Source organism: Schistocerca americana, chromosome 3 (genome assembly GCF_021461395.2).
Source record: "Schistocerca americana isolate TAMUIC-IGC-003095 chromosome 3, iqSchAmer2.1, whole genome shotgun sequence".
In the NCBI taxonomy this organism is placed as follows: Eukaryota; Metazoa; Arthropoda; class Insecta; order Orthoptera; family Acrididae; genus Schistocerca; species Schistocerca americana.
Genome location: NC_060121.1, coordinates 535183171 through 535210003, shown reverse-complemented (window position 1 = coordinate 535210003; position 26833 = coordinate 535183171). Strand labels below are relative to the sequence as shown.

At 38.8% G+C, this 26833-nt stretch overlaps 1 protein-coding gene across 2 annotated transcripts in view; it reads right to left on the bottom strand.

Annotated features, from left to right (window-relative positions):
• Positions 1-26833, bottom strand: part of LOC124607464 (protein melted) — a 272786-nt gene that overhangs the window by 170049 nt on the left and 75904 nt on the right. For both annotated transcript variants that reach the window (XM_047139803.1, XM_047139804.1), the window contains one exon: positions 13866-14024. In XM_047139803.1, the coding sequence (XP_046995759.1) occupies positions 13866-14024 (159 nt within the window). The remainder of the gene's footprint in view (positions 1-13865; positions 14025-26833) is intronic.

Here is a 26833-nt window from a genome sequence, read left to right as displayed (position 1 = left end):
GCAACAGACATGAAACTCCATTTCACCAATTGAAATCTGGCATCTGTACAACACACAATGCATGGACGTTTGCATGCTTGCAGTCTACATTCTGGCAGTTAGATCAGTTATTAATGTACCAGCATTTCACATTTGCAATGGCTTACCTCGCACTTACATTAACTTGTGATCTCGCAATGTCAATCACTTACAAATGTTACCCAGAAAAATGTACTCCTGAAATTTCTTTACTCTACATTAGTTATTTTTTGGTGTTGGGTTTTCTTCCCCATCAGTGTATTATAATACAGCTCTCATTTCCACCTACATGATATTCCAACACCATCTGTTATCCAAGGAAGGTTGCTTATTAGACCAGAAAAGTGCCTGTACTTTTTTTAATAGGAAAGCACTATTAAAGAAAGTGATAATAGTTTTGAGAAATATATAGGTTGCTCTAGCTGTCTGTTTGTATACTTCTTGACAAGTTAGCACTTCAATATTGCCTTTAAATGTCTATACTGCAAGTCGACTCATATTTCTAAATCATTTGTTTCCTACTTTGGGATAAGACCCTGCCATGATTCCTTCCAGCATTAGTATCTATTCATCATGGTCTGACGGGCTGCCACTAATTTTCCTCACACTGTCTCCATCACTAGACAACAATCTATGAAGATATAGTCTGTGATGTACTAGGCTGTAAGATTCAAGTAAATCCATTAATGTTCTTTTCTCTTGTAATACTGTCAGAAAGTTTATACTGAGATTGCCACCACAAAATCAACCTCATGCCTCTCTTAAGAACCAAGGCTAGCACATCATCAATTCTGGAGAGGAAAACCCTGTAGTCTGAACTGGAGGATCTGTATAATGAAAAGTAGTCTCTTGAAAATTCAAACTTTTCTGTATAATCTTCAAATATTTGGTCTTTCCAGTGTTTTGACATGTCAACTCTGTTGAATAAGACATTACATTTGGCATAAATGGACACTCTTCCCTTCTGTAACAAAAATGGCTACTCCTTGCTTCTGCAAGAAACTCCTGCATTGAAACCAGATAAGATGTACACCTCCATATGAAGCCTTAATATTTCTCCAGTACATAAATGATGCTCACAGGTACAAATAGTGTCAGTGTCAAGGTCTATTAGAAATTCAAATATTTTGCCTTTAATTCCCCTAATATTTTGATGAAATAAGCTTAGTCTCATATTCTGATCTGCAATTTCCATTTATCAAAATATATTCCAGCATTAAAGAAACTTTCTTGAAGTAGGGATACTTCCTATCTGCCTTCAACTTAAAAAATGTCTAGTCCTTCTACATGTTATCACTGGAATTTTGCCATGAACAAGCCCAGATCCACCTACTACAGTGTCACTTGTATTTCAGTAACCATCCTTTCCCAATTCTACTTAAGTCTCAGCTGTACCTATGGTTACTATCAACTGGCATCCATGAAATAAATGCCTTATGAGTAGCCATCAGTGCTCTCTAAAATCCCATTTAACTCACCTCACAGCTTTGTCACAATGGGGATGAGCATAATCCTGGAACACCGAACATTTGTGGTCCAAGTCTGAGTAGCAATCCTGTCCAATTCACCACCTACATCGTAAGCCGAATCCATACCCAATACTATTCCCCATTCCGTCCACTATCACTATCACTATCCAATGCCCTTTAATAAAATCCTTACACAAAGCCCCTAGGACTTCTGTCAATTTATGGAACCAGGCACCTGGTTTAAAAATGTTGGTGACTTGGTACTTCTTACTTAATGCCTCCTGCAACTGTGGGCCTATGCAGTGTCCATGGATGCTATCTAGGAAAAGAATCCTCTTCATCTTAATTTTCCAATCTGACTTTGGCTTACGAACAACATCGATTGTCTGTTGCGAATTACTTGCTCCTACTTCTACCCACCCCTCCCTCTACAGCCTCTCCAATTCCTGTCCAGCATTCTCGAACTGTGCATGACGGTCACATATTCTCACTTCCTGCTACACTATTGATCTACTGACTGCTCCCAGCGGCACATTGCTGTGGTTCAGCCTGGATAAAGAAAAGAGAAGGTAAACATTTATAATATGTATATGAATTGGATATACACCCTAATCTTCTCCTCTCTGCTATCCTGTCCAATTCTTCATCTACATCTACATCTACATTTATACTCCGCAAGCCACCCATCGGTGTGTGGCGGAGGGCACTTTACGTGCCACTGTCATTACCTCCCTTTCCTGTTCCAGTCGCGTATGGTTCGCGGGAAGAACGACTGTCTGAAAGCCTCCGTGCGCGCTCTAATCTCTCTAATTTTACATTCGTGATCTCCTCGGGAGGTTTAAGTAGGTGGAAGCAATATATTCGATACCTCATCCAGAAACGCACCCTCTCGAAACCTGGCGAGCAAGCTACACCGCGATGCAGAGCGCCTCTGTTGCAGAGTCTGCCACTTGAGTTTATTAAACATCTCCGTAACGCTATCACGGTTACCAAATAACCCTGTGACGAAACGCGCCGCTCTTCTTTGGATCTTCTCTATCTCCTCCGTCAAACCGATCTGGTACGGATCCCACACTGATGAGCAATACTCAAGTATAGGTCGAACGAGTGTTTTGTAAGCCACCTCCTTTGTTGATGGACTACATTTTCTAAGCACTCTCCCAATGAATCTCAACCTGGTACCCGCCTTACCAACAATTAATTTTATATGATCATTCCACTTCAAATCGTTCCGCACGCATACTCCCAGATATTTTACAGAAGTAACTGCTACCAGCGTTTGTTCCGCTATCATATAATCATACAATAAAGGATCCTTCTTTCTATGTATTCGCAATACATTACATTTGTCTATGTTAAGGGTCAGTTGCCACTCCCTGCACCAAGTGCCTATCCGCTGCAGATCTTCCTGCATTTCGCTACAATTTTCTAATGCTGCAACTTCTCTGTATACTACAGCATCATCCGCGAAAAGCCGCATGGAACTTCCGACACTATCTACCAGGTCATTTATATATATTGTGAAAAGCAATGGTCCCATAACACTCCCCTGTGGCACGCCAGAGGTTACTTTAACGTCTGTAGACGTCTCTCCATTGATAACAACATGCTGTGTTCTGTTTGCTAAAAACTCTTCAATCCAGCCACACAGCTGGTCTGATATTCCGTAGGCTCTTACTTTGTTTATCAGGCGACAGTGCGGAACTGTATCGAACGCCTTCCGGAAGTCAAGAAAAATAGCATCTACCTGGGAACCTGTATCTAATATTTTCTGGGTCTCATGAACAAATAAAGCGAGTTGGGTCTCACACGATCGCTGTTTCCGGAATCCATGTTGATTCCTACATAGTAGATTCTGGGTTTCCAAAAACGACATGATACTCGAGCAAAAAACATGTTCTAAAATTCTACAACAGATCGACGTCAGAGATATAGGTCTATAGTTTTGCGCATCTGCTCGACGACCCTTCTTGAAGACTGGGACTATCTGTGCTCTTTTCCAATCATTTGGAACCCTCCGTTCCTCTAGAGACTTGCGGTACATGGCTGTTAAAAGGAGGGCAAGTTCTTTCGCGTACTCTGTGTAGAATCGAATTGGTATCCCGTCAGGTCCAGTGGACTTTCCTCTATTGAGTGATTCCAGTTGCTTTTCTATTCCTTGGACACTTATTTCGATGTCAGCCATTTTTTCGTTTGTGCGAGGATTTAGAGAAGGAACTGCAGTGCGGTCTTCCTCTGTGAAACAGCTTTGGAAAAAGGTGTTTAGTATTTCAGCTTTACGTGTGTCATCCTCTGTTTCAATGCCATCATCATCCCGTAGTGTCTGGATATGCTGTTTCGAGCCACTTACTGATTTAACGTAAGACCAGAACTTCCTAGGATTTTCTGTCAAGTCGGTACATAGAATTTTACTTTCGAATTCACTGAACGCTTCACGCATAGCCCTCCTTACGCTAACTTTGACATTGTTTAGCTTCTGTTTGTCTGAGAGGTTTTGGCTGTGTTTAAACTTGGAGTGGAGCTCTCTTTGCTTTCGCAGTAGTTTCCTAACTTTGTTGTTGTACCACGGTGGGTTTTTCCCGTCCCTCACAGTTTTACTCGGCACGTACCTGTCTAAAACGCATTTTACGATTGCCTTGAACTTTTTCCATAAACACTCAACATTGTCAGTGTCGGAACAGAAATTTTCGTTTTGATCTGTTAGGTAGTCTGAAATCTGTTCCCTGCCGCCATTGGATAAGCAGCTGCAGCAGCAAGTCGTATACTCCTAGCTCACTCATTTGTTACATAGTTTAATTCTTAATTTCTTTGCGTGTTTTTGGTACTTGCATTGTTTAATTCATAAATTTCGGGCATATTATAGTATTTGAGAGTTATAGCATCGCGTTTTAGTACCTGAATAGTGTAAATTCGCGTAGTCGTTTGTCTTCTGTTTTTGTTTTGAACAGCCAGTGTCGGTTGGTCACAGTCAGTGTGCTCCCTGCCGCCGTTGGATAAGCAGCTGCAGCAGCAAGTCGTATACTCCTAGCTCACTCATTTGTTACATAGTTTAATTCTTAATTTCTTTGCATGTTTTTGGTACTTGCATTGTTTAATTCATAAATTTCGGGCGTATTATAGTATTTGAGAGTGTAGCATCGCGTTTTAGTACCTGAATAGTGTAAATTCGCGTAGTCTCCTTCCGCCGCCGAGCAGTGTCAGCAGTGCGCAAGTAGCAGCATTACTGCATTTACTAGGCAATCTTGTATTTTAATAACCGTTTAAATTTTGTCGATTTGTTTGCGCTCTCTGTAGATTAGTTCAGACGTTCTTTGCAAAACAGTTTTTAGCATGGATAGGGACTGCAACTGCTGTGTTCGGATGCAGGCTGAGTTGGCATCCCTTCGCTCCCAGCTTCAGGCAGTGTTGGCTTCGGTCACACAGCTTGAGGCTGTTGCCAATGGGCATCACTGTGGGGGTCCGGATGGGGGTTTGTCGGGGACGGCCAGCTCGTCCCACGCATCCCCGGATCGGACTACGACTATGGTTGCCCGGGATACTGCCCGCATTGAGGCTGATCCCTCACCTGTGGTAGAGTGGGAGGTCATCTCAAGGTGTGGCAGGGGGCAAAAGACATTCCGGAGGGCTGAACGGAAAGTCTCTCCAGTTTGTCTGACGAACCGGTTTCAGGCAGTGTCTCAGGCTGATACTGATCTTCGGCCTGACATGGCTGCTTGTCCTGTTCCAGAGGTTGCTCCTCAGTCTGCAAGATCCGGGCAGTCGCAGAGGGTGGGCTTACTGGTAGTTTGGAGCTCCAACGTCAGGCGCGTAACGGGGCCCCTTAGCGAAATGGCAGCAAGAGGGGGGAAGAAAACCAATGTGTACTCCGTGTGCATACCGGGGGGAGTCATTCCAGATGTGGAAAGGGTCCTTCCGGATGCCATGAGGGGTACAGGGTGCACCCATCTGCAGGTGGTCGCTCATGTCGGCACCAATGATGTGTGTCGCTATGGATCGGAGGAAATCCTCTCTGGCTTCCGGCGGCTATCTGATTTGGTGAAGACTGCCAGTCTCGCTAGCGGGATGAAAGCAGAGCTCACCATCTGCAGCATAGTCGACAGGACTGACTGTGGACCTTTGGTACAGAGCTGAGTGGAGGGTCTGAATCAGAGGCTGAGACGGTTCTGCGACTGTGTGGGCTGCAGATTCCTCGACTTGCGCCATAGGGTGGTGGGGTTTCGGGTTCCGCTGGATAGGTCAGGAGTCCACTACATGCAACAAGTGGCTACACGGGTAGCAGAGGTTGTGTGGCGAGGGCTGGGCGTTTTTTTAGGTTAGATGGCCTTGGGCAAGTACAGAAAGGGCAACAGCCTCAACGGGTGCGGGGCAAAGTCAGGACATGCGGGGACCAAGCAGCAATCGGTATTGTAATTATCAACTGTCGAAGCTGCATTGGAAAAGTACCAGAACTTCAAGCGCTGATAGAAAGCACCGAAGCTGAAATCGTTATAGGTACAGAAAGCTGGCTTAAGCCAGAGATAAATTCTGCCGAAATTTTTACAAAGGTACAGACGGTGTTTAGAAAGGATAGATTGCAAGCAACCGGTGGTGGAGTGTTCGTCGCTGTTAGTACTAGTTTATCCTGTAGTGAAGTAGAAGTGGATAGTTCCTGTGAATTATTATGGGTGGAGGTTACACTCAACAACCGAACTAGGTTAATAATTGGCTCCTTTTACCGACCTCCCGACTCAGCAGCATTAGTGGCAGAACAACTGAGAGAAAATTTGGAATACATTTCACATAAATTTTCCCAGCATGTTATAGTCTTAGGTGGAGATTTCAATTTACCAGATATAGACTGGGACACTCAGATGTTTAGGACGGGTGGTAGGGACAGAGCATCAAGTGACATTATACTGAGTGCACTATCCGAAAATTACCTCGAGCAATTAAACAGAGAACCGACTCGTGGAGATAACATCTTGGACCTACTGATAACAAACAGACCCGAACTTTTCGACTCTGTATGTACAGAATAGGGAATCAGTGATCATAAGGCCGTTGCAGCATCCCTGAATATGGAAGTTAATAGGAATATAAAAAAAGGGAGGAAGGTTTATCTGTTTAGCAAGAGTAATAGAAGGCAGATTTCAGACTACCTAACAGATCAAAACGAAAATTTCTGTTCCGACACTGACAATGTTGAGTGTTTATGGAAAAAGTTCAAGGCAATCGTAAAATGCGTTTTAGACAGGTACGTGCCGAGTAAAACTGTGAGGGACGGAAAAAACCCACCGTGGTACAACAACAAATTTTTCCTCCTCCTCCCCCTCTCTTTGTCTGTCTCCTCCTCCTCCTCCTTTCTCATCTCTCTGCCCCTCTCCTTCCCCTTTTCCTTCCTGAGATTTTGAGATGATGTTGCATTTGAATACTTGTATTTTTATACACCTATTGAAGGACCAAAACATTGCTAGTAAAAACTTCATGCTATGTATTCAAAAACTTAAATCTTCAAAACTCTTCACCAATTCCTTTGCAATTTTGAAACAATGCTGCATTCAAATAAACACATTTTTATGTACCTACTAGAGCACCATACAGATAACGTATTTGATTGTTGCATAAATTGGTAGCATTTTCCTGTGTGTTTAATAATCACAACAGATACACATAACAGAGACTTTAGTCATCAATAACATTTCTCTGTCCCCGTTTACAACAGTCTGCCAACATCAGGGTAAGCTTTTGTTTCCGCAACTGTAGAAGTTGCATTGTTTTGAGGTGACGAACTCGTTGAGCCACATTTGGAGTGCATTTTCATCTAGAAGGGAAGTTCCTTGAAGGCTATTCGACAGAGGACAGAAAAGGTGAATATCTGAGGGTGCAGGATCAGGTGAATAAGGTGGGTGTGGAATAACTTCCCAGTCAACTCCATTATACCATTTTTTGTCAGTCTAACAGAATGCAGACGGGCATTATCATGGAGCAGAATCACTTCACGCAGTTTACCTGGTCGTTGTTGTCCGACTGAATCTGCAAGAAGTCTCAACTGTTGACAATAAATGTCAGCAGTGATGGCTCCACCTTGGAGAAGCAATTCGTAGTACACCACACCACTGCTTTTCCACCAGACGCATAGCATTATCTTTTGTGGGTGCACAAAGATCTTTGTACACGAAGTTGCTGCTTTGTTTGGGTTCAACAATTCCTTTCTTTTCCATATGTTAGCATAAAGACACAATTTCTCGTCGCCAGTAACGATACAGGTTAGGAATGGTTGGTGTTGTTCACGAGCCAAGTGATGATGATCAAACACAGATGCACATATGACAACCCACTGATTGTTGTGATTTTGGCTTAGAGCATGCACCACCCGTACACCCAAATTTTGAACCTTGCCCACTGCGTGCAAATGTCGCACAATGGTGGAATGATCACAATTCATCAGATCTGCCAATTCTCGAGTATATTGACATGGATCAGTGTGTATTAATGCATCTAAACAATGATCATCAAACCCCAAAGTTCTTCCTGAACATGGAAAGACACTAATGTCGAAACAATCCTCCTTAAAACAAGATAACCATTTCACTGTCATGATCTGTTCAATTGTGTTACCCTCATACATTGTGCAAATGTTTCTGGCTGCCTTCACTGCAGTCACCACTCAATTGAACTCAAACAGAAGAATATGTTGGAAATGTTCTGATTTATATGACTATATATAAACTCAAACTACAACAGTGAACTACAAATAAAAAATGATAATCAATAAACCCATAGCAATCGGAATACTAACATGCAAAATAAAAACACTACAGACTTATGAACCAATCTGATAAATGTTTACAAAGCATGTGGTGTGTATTCAAATGTAAGAGTGTGTCAATATTTCAAAGCAACTGGTGTAGAACTTTCAGAGATACATGATTTTGAACTATTTTAGATTTTTCTTTATAAAAATTCCTACTAAACGACCTGTAGCTTCCCTGTATGATCACCGCAGTAAAACCACTAGCTACATAACTCACAACATACCACATAACTCACTAACTTACGATAATTCACACACTTCTCATACATGGTCAATTTTTACAATATCTTTAATGAATGTGATGAAATAACAGGAAACTTCACACAAAAAAATCTGCTATAAGCTACCAGTAAACTATATATCTTATCTTACTAAAAACACAAAAGCTTTATGAGAATATGTAGCTTAGTGTTCCTCAGCTACAGGACAACAAACACACACACACACACACACACACACACACACACACACACGTAGAGAGAGAGAGAGAGAGAGAGAGAGAGAGAGAGAGAGAGATGGCAAATTTCAAGTGAAAGACATTCAATATTGAGTTTCACTGAAAGAAACTGCTAAATCCTTGAAACTCTACTTGAAACGTAATGCTTAACTTTGGATTGCATGGAGTAGTTTCAACCAAACTCTGGTACAAATTTGATTTAATATCTGGGAACAAAAAAGAAATATTGTAGAGCAGGCCACTTTTTTATCAGCCACCACTGCCCAGTTACTTATTTATTCCAATCTTATAAAAAGACAGAGAAAGCAAAATAATATATATAATGACAATCAGCTTAGATTTTTACAGTTTTTAAAAATTATAACTTTAGTATACAAACAATGAAGCAAAATCGTTTATAAAAATCACTGTAACATTAATTTAACACAAAACTTGATTACACATAAGATTTTTTAATTTCCCCTTTTGATGTAAGAATAAATAAAATTTTGGGTGAATCCACTTTTCAGCAAGTAACATAAAGCTTGGAGAAACAGGGTGATCTCATATCCATTCCACGGTACTTATCAGACTGCCTATGTGATTCATTTACCATGATCAGGACTGCAAGTCTCACAGAAAACAGTGATACCTTCTCATTAACACTGCTCAGCACCTTCTTTAACACAGTGTTGTGCCACTGGCAAGTTTTGATGGATTAGGCACCGTAATAAAATAAATGGAGATTACTATATCTGGTAACAAGGCAACTATGTGACTGGTTATTTCACCAACGCCATCTTTTTAACTACAAGAATGACACTACATAGTAATAATATCAATTTTTGATAGATTTGGAAAACAGGAGGCTAGACTCCACACATTAACTCAATCACAGATGATTCTAGATTACAAAAACTGGATGTCAATTTTGTCTTGCCAGAAAACTCAGCAGTGAACGTATCTTCTCCAATCTCCAGTCCGTTGCTTGAGAGAATCAGTGTGTTCTCATCCCAAATATGTATTGTCAGGTTTTGTTTTTAAGTCATCCTTTGCATGTGGCCTCACACACAAAAATATGTAAAAAACAAATGTTTAAAATAATATAATTTCTATAGAGTATTTATACTTAACTTTGGTTATTTAAAGTTCTTTTTTACACTACACTCAGATCTTACTATTTTTTTATCCAATATATGGAGATAAAGATGTAACAAAGCAATGCAGAGTAATCAGCTAGTCTTTCTTATAAACAGTAGCTCCATTTCATTTGGCTAAGACAGCTTGGTGCATGAGAGCATCACAATAAATGAAAATTAAGAGAGAGGGTATCTTTTAGCACATTACATGTAAAATGTAAATGAAATTTTGCAACAATTTCAGTTGTTTTTAAAGCCACTGATACTTATTTCCATAATTCTTATTTAACAATTTGTGCATAGTCAGAAAGTGGTTAAGTAGTGACCTCTTTATTCGTAGAAGAAAGTTTATATTTGAAAATTTAAAATTTCTAGTTTGTTCTTGTTTTTTTGTGTTTTCACACCATAATGATTCACAAATGTTTGGGAAGAAGTTTCACTGACAAGTTATTGGCTGAATATTTTCAATGGAAAGCAATTCTATACAGTATCTCAATTGTTTAGGGCTTCAGTGGGACATTTTGCAAAAATTATACTAAGAAAGCAAAAAATTTTAGAAATAGACCCTCTTATAGATATGTCACCTTGGGTTTATCAATCATTCTGGCTTTTCTTGTTTTGTGAAGTGACAGAAGAATGGACTTGCCACCCCGCCACCCCCCCCCCCCACCCCCTCCCAACCACAAAAATATATATATATATATAGGAAGGAAACATTCCACGTGGGAAAAATTACATATAAAAACAAAGATGAGGTGACTTACCGAACGAAAGCCCTGGCAGGTCGATAGACACACAAACAAACACAAACATACACACAAAATTCAAGCTTTCGCAACAAACTGTTGCCTCATCAGGAAAGAGGGAAGGAGAGGGAAAGACGAAAGGAAGTGGGTTTTAAGGGAGAGGGTAAGGAGTCATTCCAATCCCGGGAGCGGAAAGACTTACCTTAGGGGGAAAAAAGGACAGGTATACACTCGCACACACGCACATATCCATCCACACATACAGACACAAGCAGACATATTTAAAGACGTAGAGAAAGACAGAGAAAGCAAAATAATATATATAATGACAATCAGCTTAGATTTTTACAGTTTTTAAAAATTATAACTTTAGTATACAAACAATGAAGCAAAATCTTTTATAAAAATCACTGTAACATTAATTTAACACAAAACTTGATTACATATAAGATTTTTTAATTTCTCGTTTTGATGTAAGAATAAATAAAATTTTGGGTGAATCCACTTTTCAGCAAGTAACATAATTTTTCCCACGTGGAATGTTTCCCTCTATATATATATATATATATATATATATATATATATATATATATATATATATATATATAAAAAAAACAAAGATGAGGTGACTTACCGAACAAAAGCGCTGGCAGGTCGATAGACACACAAACAAACACAAACATACACACAAAATTCAAGCTTTCGCAACAAACTGTTGCCTCATCAGGAAAGAGGGAAGGAGAGGGAAAGACGAAAGGAAGTGGGTTTTAAGGGAGAGGGTAAGGAGTCATTCCAATCCCGGGAGCGGAAAGACTTACCTTAGGGGGAAAAAAGGACAGGTATACACTCGCACACACGCACATATCCATCCACACATACAGACACAAGCAGACATATTTAAAGACGTAGAGAAAGACAGAGAAAGCAAAATAATATATATAATGACAATCAGCTTAGATTTTTACAGTTTTTAAAAATTATAACTTTAGTATACAAACAATGAAGCAAAATCTTTTATAAAAATCACTGTAACATTAATTTAACACAAAACTTGATTACATATAAGATTTTTTAATTTCTCGTTTTGATGTAAGAATAAATAAAATTTTGGGTGAATCCACTTTTCAGCAAGTAACATAATTTTTCCCACGTGGAATGTTTCCCTCTATATATATATATATATATATATATATATATATATATATATATATATATATATATATATATATATATATATATATATATATATATAAAAAAAACAAAGATGAGGTGACTTACCGAACAAAAGCGCTGGCAGGTCGATAGACACACAAACAAACACAAACATACACACAAAATTCAAGCTTTCGCAACAAACTGTTGCCTCATCAGGAAAGAGGGAAGGAGAGGGGAAGACGAAAGGAAGTGGGTTTTAAGGGAGAGGGTAAGGAGTCATTCCAATCCCGGGAGCGGAAAGACTTACCTTGGGGGGAAAAAAGCAAGGTAAGTCTTTCCGCTCCTGGGATTGGAATGACTCCTTACCCTCTCCCTTAAAACCCACTTCCTTTCGTCTTCCCCTCTCCTTCCCTCTTTCCTGATGAGGCAACAGTTTGTTGCGAAAGCTTGAATTTTGTGTGTATGTTTGTGTTTGTTTGTGTGTCTATCGACCTGCCAGCGCTTTTGTTCGGTAAGTCACCTCATCTTTGTTTGGAAACATTCCACGTGGGAAAAATTATGTTACTTGCTGAAAAGTGGATTCACCCAAAATTTTATTTATTCTTACATCAAAATGGGAAATTAAAAAATCTTATATGTAATCAAGTTTTGTGTTAAATTAATGTTACAGTGATTTTTATAAAAGATTTTGCTTCATTGTTTGTATACTAAAGTTATAATTTTTAAAAACTGTAAAAATCTAAGCTGATTGTCATTATATATATTATTTTGCTTTCTCTGTCTTTCTCTACGTCTTTAAATATGTCTGCTTGTGTCTGTATGTGTGGATGGATATGTGCGTGTGTGCGAGTGTATACCTGTCCTTTTTTCCCCCCTAAGGTAAGTCTTTCCGCTCCCGGGATTGGAATGACTCCTTACCCTCTCCCTTAAAACCCACTTCCTTTCGTCTTTCCCTCTCCTTCCCTCTTTCCTGATGAGGCAACAGTTTGTTGCGAAAGCTTGAATTTTGTGTGTATGTTTGTGTTTGTTTGTGTGTCTATCGACCTGCCAGGGCTTTCGTTCGGTAAGTCACCTCATCTTTGTTTTATATATATATATATATATATATATATATATATATATATATATATATATAATGGAAGGAAACATTCCACGTGGGAAAAATTATATATAAAAACAAAGATGAGGTGACTTACCGAACAAAAGCGCTGGCAGGTCGATAGATACACAAACAAACACAAACACACACACAAAATTCAAGCTTTCGCAACAAACTGTTGCCTCATCAGGAAAGAGGGAAGGAGAGGGGAAGACGAAAGGAAGTGGGTTTTAAGGGAGAGGGTAAGGAGTCATTCCAATCCCGGGAGCGGAAAGACTTACCTTAGGGGGAAAAAAGGACAGGTATACACTCGCACACACGCACATATCCATCCACACATACAGACACAAGCAGACATATTTAAAGACCAATAAATATGTTTGCTTGTGTCTGTATGTGTGGATGGATATGTGCGTGTGTGCGAGTGTATACCTGTCCTTTTTTCCCCCTAAGGTAAGTCTTTCCGCTCCCGGGATTGGAATGACTCCTTACCCTCTCCCTTAAAACCCACTTCCTTTCGTCTTCCCCTCTCCTTCCCTCTTTCCTGATGAGGCAACAGTTTGTTGCGAAAGCTTGAATTTTGTGTGTGTGTTTGTGTTTGTTTGTGTATCTATCGACCTGCCAGCGCTTTTGTTCGGTAAGTCACCTCATCTTTGTTTTTTTATATATATATATATATATATATATATATATATATATATATATATATATATATATATATATATATATATATATATATTAAATGGCACTACTGATCTAATGCTACCTTTGTTGTTCTTCATATTTATTAATTGCATACCACAAGATAAATTTGAACTTGGACCTCAGTACAGTACTTCTATGCATGCCACGAACTAAAAAGCTTCTCCATTTTAGCAATGTTAAAACTCTGCATAAATTAACTTTAAGAAAGTCTTATAAATGTAGTGGATACTGGAGGCAACAGAGCAGATAATTTCAGTAGTTCAATGTAACATCAAAACTAAATTTTAAAGTGAGATGAAGCTTACCTGACCATTTGAGATGGGGAAACAAGTTCTTTGTTTGCTGTAACAGATGTCAAGGCAGACTGTTGTTGAGAATGAAGAAGCTGTTGCTGTTGAAGATCAGGTCTACTACCTCCAACTTTCACAATCGTTACACCTCCACAAGTCTGATTAACCTGCGAACTTAAAATTGAACAAAAGTTTACAATTTATATGTTCAGTAACAACTATGTAATTTTTGGGAGCAACACTTACAATTTTATATTAATCTGAGTCTAATAAACAAACTGATTTCTGGGACACACCTTAAAAGAAATCTCATGTCTATAAAAATGAATAAATGAAACTGTGTGGTTCACTTGATACATCTCACTACACTGTAAATACAAAAGTAGGTGTTTAATTCCCTGTTGAAAGTATATTTTTCTGGATGAAACATGACTTTCCAACAATACTTTACTCATGTGAAAATGCCTAGATGCATGTGAATCAGATTTCATATTAAACAGTGTCACTGCACAAATGGCAGTGCAAGCTAGTGCACACACCGAATGAAGACAAAGAGAATATCGTTACCAATGGAATCATGTACAGTAAATATCAATATTCGATGTCCAGGCCCCTAGAACCATTGTTTATTTACAAACAATTCAATGAAGTGCAGTTTTATAGGGGTATATTTCATTTTGGTGCACTTAAATGTGTGATCCTGCCTCAAGTAGCCTTGTTCTAGTTGTTACCGAAAAACACTTTTGTTTATGTAAAAAAAATTAATTCAGCACGAATGATACTGAATAAACAAACAATAGTGAAAACTGTGTATAGAACAAATTTTAACCAAAAGTAAAACTGTAAGGACTGACAACATTAAAAATATCTAAAATGGTAACAACTACATCAAAGAAATAGCAATAGCTCCCTTATAGACTGCCACATTACTGACAAGGAATAGTTAAAAGGAAACACTGAAAAATCCAGAAAAGAATAATGACTCACTATAAAAAGGATAGATTGCTACTCACCATACAGTGGAAATGTTGAGCTGCAGACAGGCACTACAAAAAGACTGTTGGACAAGTACACTTTCAGACAAAAAGCCTTCTGTGTGTCTGGCCTCGACAGTCAGACACACTGGTCATGTGGTTGGGAGTTGTATCTGCTTGAATGTTTGTGTGTATGTGTTGTCTAATTCAGAAGAAGGCTCTTTGGCCAAAAGTTTATTTGTTTAGCAGTCTTTTTATTGTGCCTGTCGGCAATTCAACATTTCCACTATATGGTGCGTAGCAGTTTATCCTTTCTTAAAAGCAATCTCAGGAATTTACATGTAGGAAACAAGTATTTCTTTTATGCTGTTACAAGGAAGAAGACTATGACACCAATTCATACATTCATTCATTGTGGCCTGTAAATAATTTCAAAAAGAAGAACAAAATCAACAATGGAAACTCTATGATGGACTACAACAATATAAGGAAAAAGATAGATGGTTCCTGCTCCTTGATCATTAATAGTTCTGAGCTTGCAAGGAACAATATCAAGATAAACATCCAGTTAAGTGTGATAAGAACTTGGAAGCTCACGTGCAGCTTAATTTGGAAAAACATTCCAAATACAGTTTCTAAACAGTATTGAAAGAACATATAAGTAGATGATTAAATGCTGGATTTTAAAATCAGGGGCATCATTACAGAAATTTGACCTACATTCAGAAGTTTTAACTCAACACAAATTGTTGAATGATTGTTGTCACTCTAGTGGCTGAGTGCAGTTAATTTTCCTATAGCTAGAGCTTATGCTTACTAAAACATATTGTGCAACAAGAAGTGGATGTCAATGCTAGTAAACCTACGGGCATGTGGAGAAGATCAGGTTTTTGTTGAAATGTGGAAATATGCCAGTGACACTCCTTACACATGGCTCTAACAAAAATTTGGGTAACAGAACAATTTCCCGAACATTGGACCACAGCTATCATCCACCCACTACACAAAAAGGGAGATAAGAGCAACCCAGACAACTACATAGGCATCTCTCTCCTAGATTGCACATATAAAATTCTATCCAAGATCCTATATGAAAGAATCAAGGAGCAATTAGAACAGGAGTTAGGGGAATATCAGGGAGGTTTCAGACCATAGAGAAGCTGTGCAGAGCAGATAATTAGTTTAAAATTGATTATGGTGTACTACAAGAAACGGAACAAACCTCTGGCAATAACATTTGTAGATTTTAAGAGGGCATATGACTGTCTCCACAGACCTTCAGTAATAAAAATTTTAAGAAATCTAGGACTCCATCCAAAACTAATTAAAATAATACAACTCACTCTAACCAACACCAAATCAAAAGTGAAGTTTAGAGGAGAAATTTCGGAACCATTCCTCATAAAAACAGGCTTAAGACAAGGTGACTGCCTATCACCATTACTTTTCAACTGTGCACTGGAATACATAATGAGAGAATGGTACAAGGACAATCCAAAGAGGATAAGAATTGGAAGTGCACAAGATGATACTAGCTTAAACTGCTTGGGATTCACTGATGATCTTGCTCTCCTAGCCAACACCGTTCAAGAAGCCAGGCAACAAGTGAAATCACTACAAGAAATAGCAGAGAAAGTAGGCCTTAGAATATCATTTGAAAAAAACGGAGATTATGCTAACTGATCCACCACTTGCAAACAAAATTACAATAGGAGAACAGGAGATCAAAATTGTTGATAAATTTAAATATTTAGGCGAAATAATAACATAAAATCTAAATGAGAAGCCATCATGGCAAAATAGAATAAAAAAACTGAACTATGCAAATTACATTACCAAAACTACATACAACAAAAAAACCTATCTATAGATGCAAAATTAAAACACTATAAAACAGTTACACAACCAGAAATAAAATATGCAGCTGAAACTATCTTCAAAACAACTAATACAGCAGAAATTGACAGAATACTAAAAATAGAAAGAAGAATAATTAGGACATGTATAAATAAACAGTATAAAATAAATGGACATTGGAGAATAGCATCAAATGAAACAGTATATAAGAAAATAGAACCAGTCATGAGCACGATCAGGAAGAAACGCATCTCATTCTTTGGACATCTGATGAGAACTCCAGAAAACAGAATTAGTAAAAAAATAATACAAAAATTGTGGAATAGCAAGAGCAACATTAAATGGATCACAGAAATTAAGGAAGATATAAAAGAACTTCAAATTACAGTAGATGACCTAAAAAACAAGACAGAGAAAACCAGAATACTGCAAGACCCGCAAGCCAGACTACAAATGAAAATCAATAAAAGGAGTACAGGAAGAGTTGTCTCAGATGAAGAAAGAAAGAAAATATCTGAAAGAATGAAGAAATATTGGGCAGACAGAAGAGCAAAACACCTTTCATATAAGAATAGCCTCTAATAATTATATTACCTAAATATATTAAGTTATTGTCGAACCAAATTGTATCCATGAGTAACAACTTGTTTAGAACTTTGTATTTTTGACTACAGTGGTCCAATGAAAGCCATAAAATAAATAATAATAAATAAATAATAAAACCTACAGGATAGTGCATTTGTTCATTGATCAATTTTTGCTCCCATAACAATTTAGAACTTAACTGTGACATTTAGAACAGAAAATGCAAGAAACAATTTATCTGGTGTTTGGGGACTGGGTCAACAATGAACTGCAATAAGGTCCATGAGCATTTGATCTCTTAATAAAGCCTAACAGTTGACGCCCTGCTTGCATAATGCAGTTACGTGTTGTTCTTCACTACAAATTGCTCTTTGGAAGAGGCACCCAGCACATCTGTGTCAAATAAAACAACTGGATCAGTACTGATATGAGACACAATACTGTAAATGACAGGGATTGTACCAAGAACTATGCAGTGGGTAAGTTTTTCTACCAGCATGAGTTCTATACCTTGTTGACTTGCTACGAGATTGCTAGCCACTGTCTGAAATGATACTATATAAACACCATTGTTTGACTGCTCCCTGGATGAACAAAATGGGCTATGCTGTAAAGTATACCACATTTTATTAAATCGCATGTTGCCCTGCAGTTATTTTCTGGTGGTTTCAGCAAATTAAAATGCTTAAAACATTCTCAAAGGATGAATCTGTCAATATCAGTGCATATTTTACATAATTTCCCTATGTGAGGCTAACTAAAACACAGTATGAAGTTTGGCATTTTTGCTACATAAAATAAAATCTGCAGCTAAGGAAACCACAATAAAAATGTCTGTAAATGTTGCTACGTACACTGTGAAATTGCAGCCAAGAAGTCACAGAATGGGTCTGGGTGAAGAAATATGTGTGACGTTTTTCACAATTTGTTGGATGGTACATCTATGGGGCTAACCAATGGTGCTAGTTTATGAAGACATGATTTCTGGTTCATTCTGAGAGAGGGAAAATAGTTTTTCAACTAGCTTCGTCCATTAGCTTAAAAATGTAGGAAGATCAATCTTCTTTTGGAAAACAAATGGCAGGAATGTTAAGGGTAGGGGCTGCAAAATTATAGTTAGGATTCTTAGTTTTGTTGCTGAAGCTGGTGGGTTTGTATTAGTTGTTCCAGTCATAGTTTCACAGTTTCCAGGTCCATACTGGATGTTGACTTTCTCACTACAATATAGCCCCTGTGATTTGTACTCCCTAACAGTGGTGAAATTCATACTACCATGTTTCCAACGTAGAGACTTAGCTCCCATTCATTCAGTAAACCACGACATGTGAAACACAAAATACTGTGTCCATGTAGCACAAAATATTAAACAAAAATGTGATCACCTCTTATGTTGCAAGAACGTCCATAGAGGAAGAAATGACTGTCAGCAGCATGGCAAACAATGATTAATTGAAGGTTCAGAAATCAAATCTGCATACCATAATATCATCATAAACACAGCTACCTGAGAAAAATTCCATACTGCATAAAGATCACAACTTAAGTACAAATTCTGTGCATTTTAGCCACACTTCTTTGGCTGCGATGTCACGGGCTCCACCCAATGTACTCAATGGCTACACCTGCTGCCCAGTACTCTCTGTATCAGAATGGTCAGTATTGATTCAATCTCTGAATTGCTATGGGAGACCTGCAGGCCAACACTCACCAGTGTCAACAACGCCCCAGGCAGTACTTTCCCTGGGTAAAAACTATATTTCACAAGTGTGTCTAGAAAGTATAAAAAGTTCCTTTTCAGATAATTACAAGGGGCAGTGAAATGAAAATGAGACAGAGTATATAACAAGCATGGTGTGGATGTTGATAACGCAGGTAGGTGTGTGTACAGAAGTGCCATTTATTAGGAATCAGCAAGGAACAGCACCAAAGTTCATCACAGTGTTACTTGTCTGTGAGATGTGCTCAACATGAAGTCAGCAACTATGGAGGCTGGGAAAAAGATAAAGTGAGGTGAATTGCAGTTTTTAACTGTGGGCAGAGTGTCAGGAGTGAAATATGTGCCTGAATGTCTGCTGTGTATGATGAACTCAATATGTCATGTGAACATGTGTTTGCAAGGAATAAATGATTTCGAGAAAGTTAGATGTCCCTGAAAGAAAGCAGTTAGCCAGAACAGGATCATCACATCATTACCCCTTCTGTAATTACTGCAGTGGATGCTGCTGTCAGAAATGACCAATGGCAGGTGGTGGAAGACATTTGGGTCATGTTGGGCATCAGTCACAATACCGCTCATGCCATCATGACAGAGCATTTGAAGTTCTGGAAAATCTGTGCTGGGTTCGCTACAGCCTGACAAGAGCAGAAGTTGAATAGAGTGTTGACATCACTGCAGCACCTCAAACTGTATCACGATGAAGAAGATTGTTTCCTGTCCAGTATTGTCACAGGAAACGAAACATGGTGTCACCATTATCAGCTTTAGAGCAAGTATCAGAGCCAACAATGGAAACAAATGGGCTCATCTCCACCACAAAAATCCAAAGTCATGTGCAAGCCAGCTCTGGGAATGTCATGGTGAGCGTTTTCTTTGAGTGCAGTGGCCTGCTGCTCATTGACTTTCTGGAACACAGCACCACAATTAACGAACAGTGGTACATGGACACTTTGTAAAAATTGAAGTACGTACGCCAACAAGTATAAATGCTCAAGAATGATGACGGATGAAATCATTCTGTTCCAGGATAATGCCCGCCCACATGGTGCCAAGGTTGTTCCAACTACACTGCAGCAGTTTTGCTGGAAAGCCCTTACATATCCTCCATCTAGTCCCGATCTCTCATTGTGTGTTTTTCATATTTTAGGAGCCCTGAGGAAAGACATTCATTGCTGTCTATTTACTTCAGATAAAGAGGTGTATGGCTGGGTAGTGTCTTGCTTCCATAGGCAGTTGCAAATATTTTTCCACGAAGGCACTGACCATCTTGTCTCACAGAGTGATCAATGTATTAACAATTATGGCATTTAATTTTGAAGTACACGTGGTTATAATTAAACTTTCGCTGCCTGAGCAAGTGAAGATGAAAAACTATTTACCGTATAGGTACCAATCTTTACAGGAATGATGTTCAGACTGTGTGCTGCAGGATTTTCATTGTTATTAGCATTAGTGTCATGACTTGCTCTTCGGCCTGGGTACGGGTACAGCAATGTAGGATTGAAACACAAGTATCAGTGTGCATTACAGTTGCAGAGAGTCAACTTGGGTCTCGACAAGGTGAGCATGGCTTTGCTCATAGAGCCGTTTTATCAAAACAACAGTGATAATGCTTCTGCTCTTCCTGGGTATCGGCACATTAAAGGAATATTGAGAGGTCCTCTTCCTACACAGGGGAGAACCTGAATCATAAGTTCAAATTAGCTGGTGATTTGGGAATTACTCCTGGGAGAGCCAGATAGCCACCTGTGCCATAAATTGTTGAAGAAATTTCTGTTGCTACGGCTTAGAATACTGTATGCAATGTTTAATCTTCAAAAAGTGCATGAGAGGCATCACAATAGCTGAACATCACATGGTCTAACACTTAAAAAGTTCGGCAAACAATTGTGAAATTGCTACGCGTACAAACTTCAGGGCTGTCGTGGATGCAGATGGTCATCACAATGAGTAAATACTTTAGTCTCTCACAAGATGTCAGCAATCAGGATGCCCATGAACTCAGGTGATACTTAGGGCAATAGTAGAAAGTGATGAATAGGAACCGTATGTTGACAAACAACCTGGGAAATCTGAGTGTCGTTTGTAAAAACCTGTTGAGTTTATGACGCAGCCAACATATTTAGCAACTTGAAGTACTTCAATAAGACTAGGACCAGGTTTAGCTACAGCTTTTGTGGCAACCTCCATGTTAGAGGTAATGCACACAATCACATCTTGAATCAATGATTCTGTGTAGCAGACTTTACAGTTCTGACAAGCGAAATTTTACTTGCGTATGAGACCCTGAAAGTCAGCTGCCTAAGCTGCATACAATTGTTTATGACACTGATTTAACTGTAGCCTAGCTGCAACAAGGTGTGTCTGCTGACCATAGTATTCAATTAACAGAGTACAGAGATCACTGAAAGACAATTCACTTGGGCCCGAGAGTAGTTTCAATTTTTGTACCACTTCGTATAAAGGACTACTAGAAGACAAAAGGATTCTGCTGCCTACCAGAAATGTAACAAGCAAAACAATGGTGTTCAAAATGACAGAGATAGTTCCCAGCTCCTCAATGACATTTCGAATACAGCGAATGGCAATGGGGTCATAGCCACAGCCACCAACTGATGCGTTTGTTCTTGCTGAGACATGAGCTGGGGAAGAGCAGACTGCTGCTCTTTGTGTCATTGCTCTTGAGCTGCAAATTGCTGCTCCTCTGGCTGCTGCTGCTGCTGCTGCTGCTGTTGCAGTGACAGAAGTTGTTGCCAAAGTTCCATAACTTAAGAGTACTAACACAGGAACCAGAAACAAATGCATCACGTGAACGTGTGATCGAGTCTCTGGTGGTGCCAGACAGATGCTAACTGTAGTGTCTCAGATCTGCCGTCTATATCTTCCAGGCACCCTCCTTGTTTACTCTTGTACTCTTTGGAGTTCATAAATCCCTTATTGTGCTCTTTAACTATGCACTACACTTTTGCCCTCATTGCCCAAATGGCTACTTAGTTCCCTCCTAAGGTCTGGTTTTCAACCTTCACAACGCCACTAGCCTATCCCCGATCACAGTGCAGCATCTTTCATTCCAGCAGAGCACAGGCTGCCTCTTAGCATAGTCTGATGTCTTTGTTATGGATGTCTCAGTGGCATGGAGGAGCATACTTACAATATGACACACCTAGTATTGGACACAGTTCATGAGTCTGAATCTCACTAACTGGTTATGTAATGTCCAGTTCTTCCTGCTGAGTGCCCGTGATGATTTCATTTTGGGGTCTCTTCTGTCTGTAAAGTGTATCCAGACAGGGAAGTGTTCACTTGAGTGAAGATCACAGTCAATTTCCCAGTCTGCATTATGTGCAAGGGCAGGTGAATAGAAGGAAAAATCAACAGCTGTGAATGTATTGCTTGACCTCTGTTCAGAACACAGATGTCTCCTGATAAATGATACACTCCAGAACTCAACCCCTGAGGCAGATGATGTGGGAACCACAAAGCATGATGTTGTTGTTGTTGTTGTTGGGGTCTTCAGTCCTGAGACTGGTTTGATGCAGCTCTCCATGCTACTCTATCCTGTGCAAGCTTCTTCATCTCCCAGTACCTACTACAACCTACATCCTTCTGAATTTGCTTAGGGTATTGATCTCTTGGTCTCCCTCTACGATTTTTACCCTCCACGCTGCCCTCCAATGCTAAATTTGTGATCCTTTGATGCCTCAAAACATGTCCTACCCACCGATCCCTTCTTCTGGTCAAGTTGTGCCACAAACTTCTCTTCTCCCCAATCCTATTCAATACTTCCTCATTAGTTATGTGGTCTACCCACCTTATCTTCAGCATTCTTCTGTAGCACCACATTTCGAAAGCTTCTATTCTCTTCTTGTCCAAACTGGTTATCGTCCATGTTTCACTTCCATACATGGCTACACTCCATACAAATACTTTCAGAAACGACTTCCTGACACTTAAATCTATACTCGATGTTAACAAATTTCTCTTCTTCAGAAACGATTTCCTTGCCATTGCCAGTCTACATTTTATATCCTCTCTACTTCGACCATCATCAGTTATTTTGCTCCCCAAATAGCAAAACTCCTTTACTACTTTAAGTGTCTCATTTCCTAATCTAATACCCTCAACATCACCCGCCTTAATTCGACTACATTCCATTATCCTCGTTTTGCTTTTGCTGATGTTCATCTTATATCCTCCCTTCAAGACACCATCCATTCCGTTCAACTGCTCTTCCAAGTCCTTTGCTGTCTCTGACAGAATTACAATGTCATCGGCGAACCTCAAAGTTTTTACTTCTTCTCCATGAATTTTAATACCTACTCCAAATTTTTCTTTTGTTTCCTTTACTGCTTGCTCAATATACAGATTGAATAACATCGGGGAGAGGCTACAACCCTGTCTCACTCCTTTCCCAACCACTGCTTCTCTTTCATGCCCCTCGACTCTTATAACTCCCATCTGGTTTCTGTACAAATTGTAAATAGCCTTTCGCTCCCTGTATTTTACCCCTGCCACCTTCAGAATTTGAAAGAGAGTATTCCAGTTAACGTTGTCAAAAGCTTTCTCTAAGTCTACAAATGCTAGAAACGTAGGTTTGCCTTTTCTTGATCTTTCTTCTAAGATAAGTCGTAAGGTTAGTATTGCCTCATGTGTTCCAACATTTCTACGGAATCCAAACTGATCTTCCCCGAGGTCCTCTTCTACCAGTTTTTCCATTCGTCTGTAAAGAATTCGCGTTAGTATGTTGCAGCTGTGGCTTATTAAACTGATAGTTCGGTAATTTTCACATCTGTCAACACCTGCTTTCTTTGGGATTGGAATTATTATATTCTTCTTGAAGTCTGTGGGTATTTCGCCTGTCTCATACATCTTGCTCACCAGATGGTAGAGTTTTGTCATGACTGGCTCTCCCAAGGCCATCAGTAGCTCTAATGGAATGTTGTCTACTCCCGGGGCCTTGTTTCGACTCAGGTCTTTCAGTGCTCTGTCAAACTCTTCACGCAGTATCTTATCTCCCATTTCATCTTCATCTACATCATCTTCCATTTCCATAATATTGTCCTCAAGTACATCGCCCTTGTATAAACCCTCTATATACTCCTTCAACCTTTCTGCCTTCCCTTCTTTGCTTAGAACTGGGTTGCCATCTGAGCTCTTGATATTCATACAAGTGGTTCTCTTCTCTCCAAAGGTCTCTTTAATTTTCCTGTAGGCAGTATCTATCTTACCCCTAGTGAGACAAGCCTCTACATCCTTACATTTGTCCTCTAGCCATTCCTGCTTAGCCATTTTGCACTTCCTGTCGATCTCATTTTTGAGACGTTTGTATTCCTTTTTGCCTGCTTCTTCTTCTTCTTTCGATTTCGGCCATCTTTGGACCACGTTCAACAATTCACTTGCCCGGCTTTTTGATCTTTTTTTCTCTCTTCCCAATATTTCCTCATCATTTTCGAGTGGTTCCTCCTCCGCTCTTCCGACCATTTCCTGTTATTATTCTTTAGTTTCGTTTCTTCTGGAAAACACTTAATTTCGTTCACTATTTGTCTAAACTTTTCCCTGTCCCTGATTGACTCACGGGTGACATTAAAATAGGCCAAATCCTTTTTCACCATCTGTATCCATTTATTGTTGGTTTTTTCGTTCCTGTTACTATGTTCAAACACTTTTCTTGTTAGTCTGTTTCCATCCATCCTCGACAGGTGACCATAAAACGTTAGTCTGCGTTTACGCATTGCCTCACTCACTTTCTCAATAGTTTTGTATATTTCCTTATTACTCTTTAGCTTGTACTCTTCTCCAATCTTTCTCGGTCCTAATATTTTTCTCAAAATTTTCCTTTCTTTCTTTTCCATGTTTTCTATTTCCCCCTTTTTGTTAAGAGTTAGGCACTCCGATGCATACAGGCATTCTGGTCTAATGACAGTTTTATAATGTCTTAATTTAGCTTGAATCGAAATGTTTTTTTTGTTATATATGTCTTTGGTTTTTTGAAAAGCAAATTCCATTTTCCTTGCTCTCGCCTGGTTTGCACTCTTGTCTAAACCATTCACTTGAATTATTTCACCTAAATACTTAAATTTTTCTACTCTCTTAATATTGCCGTATTTAGTAATAAGATTTTTCTTGTTATTTCTATGATTAGACATATACACGGTTTTTTCAAATGAAATCTGCAGTCCAGCTCTGGCCGAAACTTCTTGTAGTTTCTCCAGGTAGTTCTGAGCTATTTCTTCGTTTTCTGTAATTATTGCCAGATCGTCTGCAAAAGCTAAACAGTCCACTTCTATTTTTTCTTTTTTTGTTCCAATTCTGATGTCATTCTTGGTGCCTTTGAGTTCTTCTTTCCATATTCTCAATATCTTTTCCAGTACGCAGTTGAAGAGGATTGGGGATAAACCATCACCTTGTCTAACACCTGTTTTAATTTCGAACTTCCTTGAAATTTCACCCATAAATTTAACTTTGGCCTTACTGTTTGTTAGCGTCTGTTTGATAATTTGAATTGTTTTCGTATCGACCCCAAATTCTTCCAATACTTTCAGTAATGTTTCTCTATCTACCGAGTCGTATGCTTTTTTGAAATCTACAAATACTATTGCAAATCTCTGGCCTCTTGAGATTCTGTAACGAATTAGTGTTTTCAGGTTAAATATTTGTTCAACACAGGATCTACCTTGTCTAAAACCTGCTTGATATTCACCTATTTTTTTATCCAGAACTGGCTCCACGATTTGAAGTAATTTCCTTGACAAAATTTTGTATCCTACTGGTAGTAGCGAGATCCCTCTATAATTATTAACATTCATCTTATCCCCCTTTTTGTGTAGTGGGTGTATCAGGGCACACTGCCAGTCTTCAGGAATTCTTTCTTCGTCCCAGATCTTCTTAAACATATGTTCCAAAACTTGTGGGAGGTTGGTATCCATTATTTTTAGGATTTCTGGTACTATGGAGTCTTCACCTGGGGCTTTATTGTTTTTTAGACTGTGTATTATGTGTTTTATTTCTTCAGCGTCTGGAGGTTTTGACTCGGTATTAGTATTTCGGTGGTTTTCAAAACTCATTTTATCTTTGGGTGGTTCACAATTTAGTAGATTCTCGAAATATTTTGCTAATATTTCAAAATTAGTCTTGTTTGTCAAACCTAGCTTGTTCTCTTCATCTTTAAAACATAAATTTGGGGATTGGTATTTGGTTAGCTGTTTTCTAAAAGTTTTGTAGAAATCTCTAGAATTATTTCTTTTAAAGTCTTCCTCAATCTGTTCTAGGTTATCCTGAAATTGTCTTCTTTTTTTATTACGGAAAAGCTTAGCTGTTTCTCTTCTCTGGATTTTAAAATTGTCAAGATCTTGAGGATCTTTTGTGGAGTTCCATTTCTGCCACAATTTCTCTCTCTTCTCCAGGTTCTCATCACATTCATTGTCCCACCATGGATGTCTTCTTACTCTTTTCACGAGACAATTTTCTTTTGCTATTTCAACTATTTCGTTTTTGATCTCCTCCCATCCCGCTTCCTTATTTATTGTGGATATGCCATCGCTATCTTTGTGCAATGCTCTTTGAAACCGTTGTTTAATTTCTTCATTTTTTAACGTTTCTGTGTTATATTTTGGAATTTTGTAAAAGGTTTTCTTCTCTTTTCGAAATGGGAGTGGTCTGAATTTAATCGTAGTCAAATAGTGGTCTGAATCAACATCAAGGCTTTTCAGCACTTTAGTGTTTTGAATTTCTTCTTGACAATGAAGTGAGATAGCCACATGGTCAATTTGGAATTCTCCGAGAAGTGGATTTGGTGATCTCCATGTTTTAGTTTTTCGGCTCAGCTTTTTGAAATGTGTTGTCATTATTTT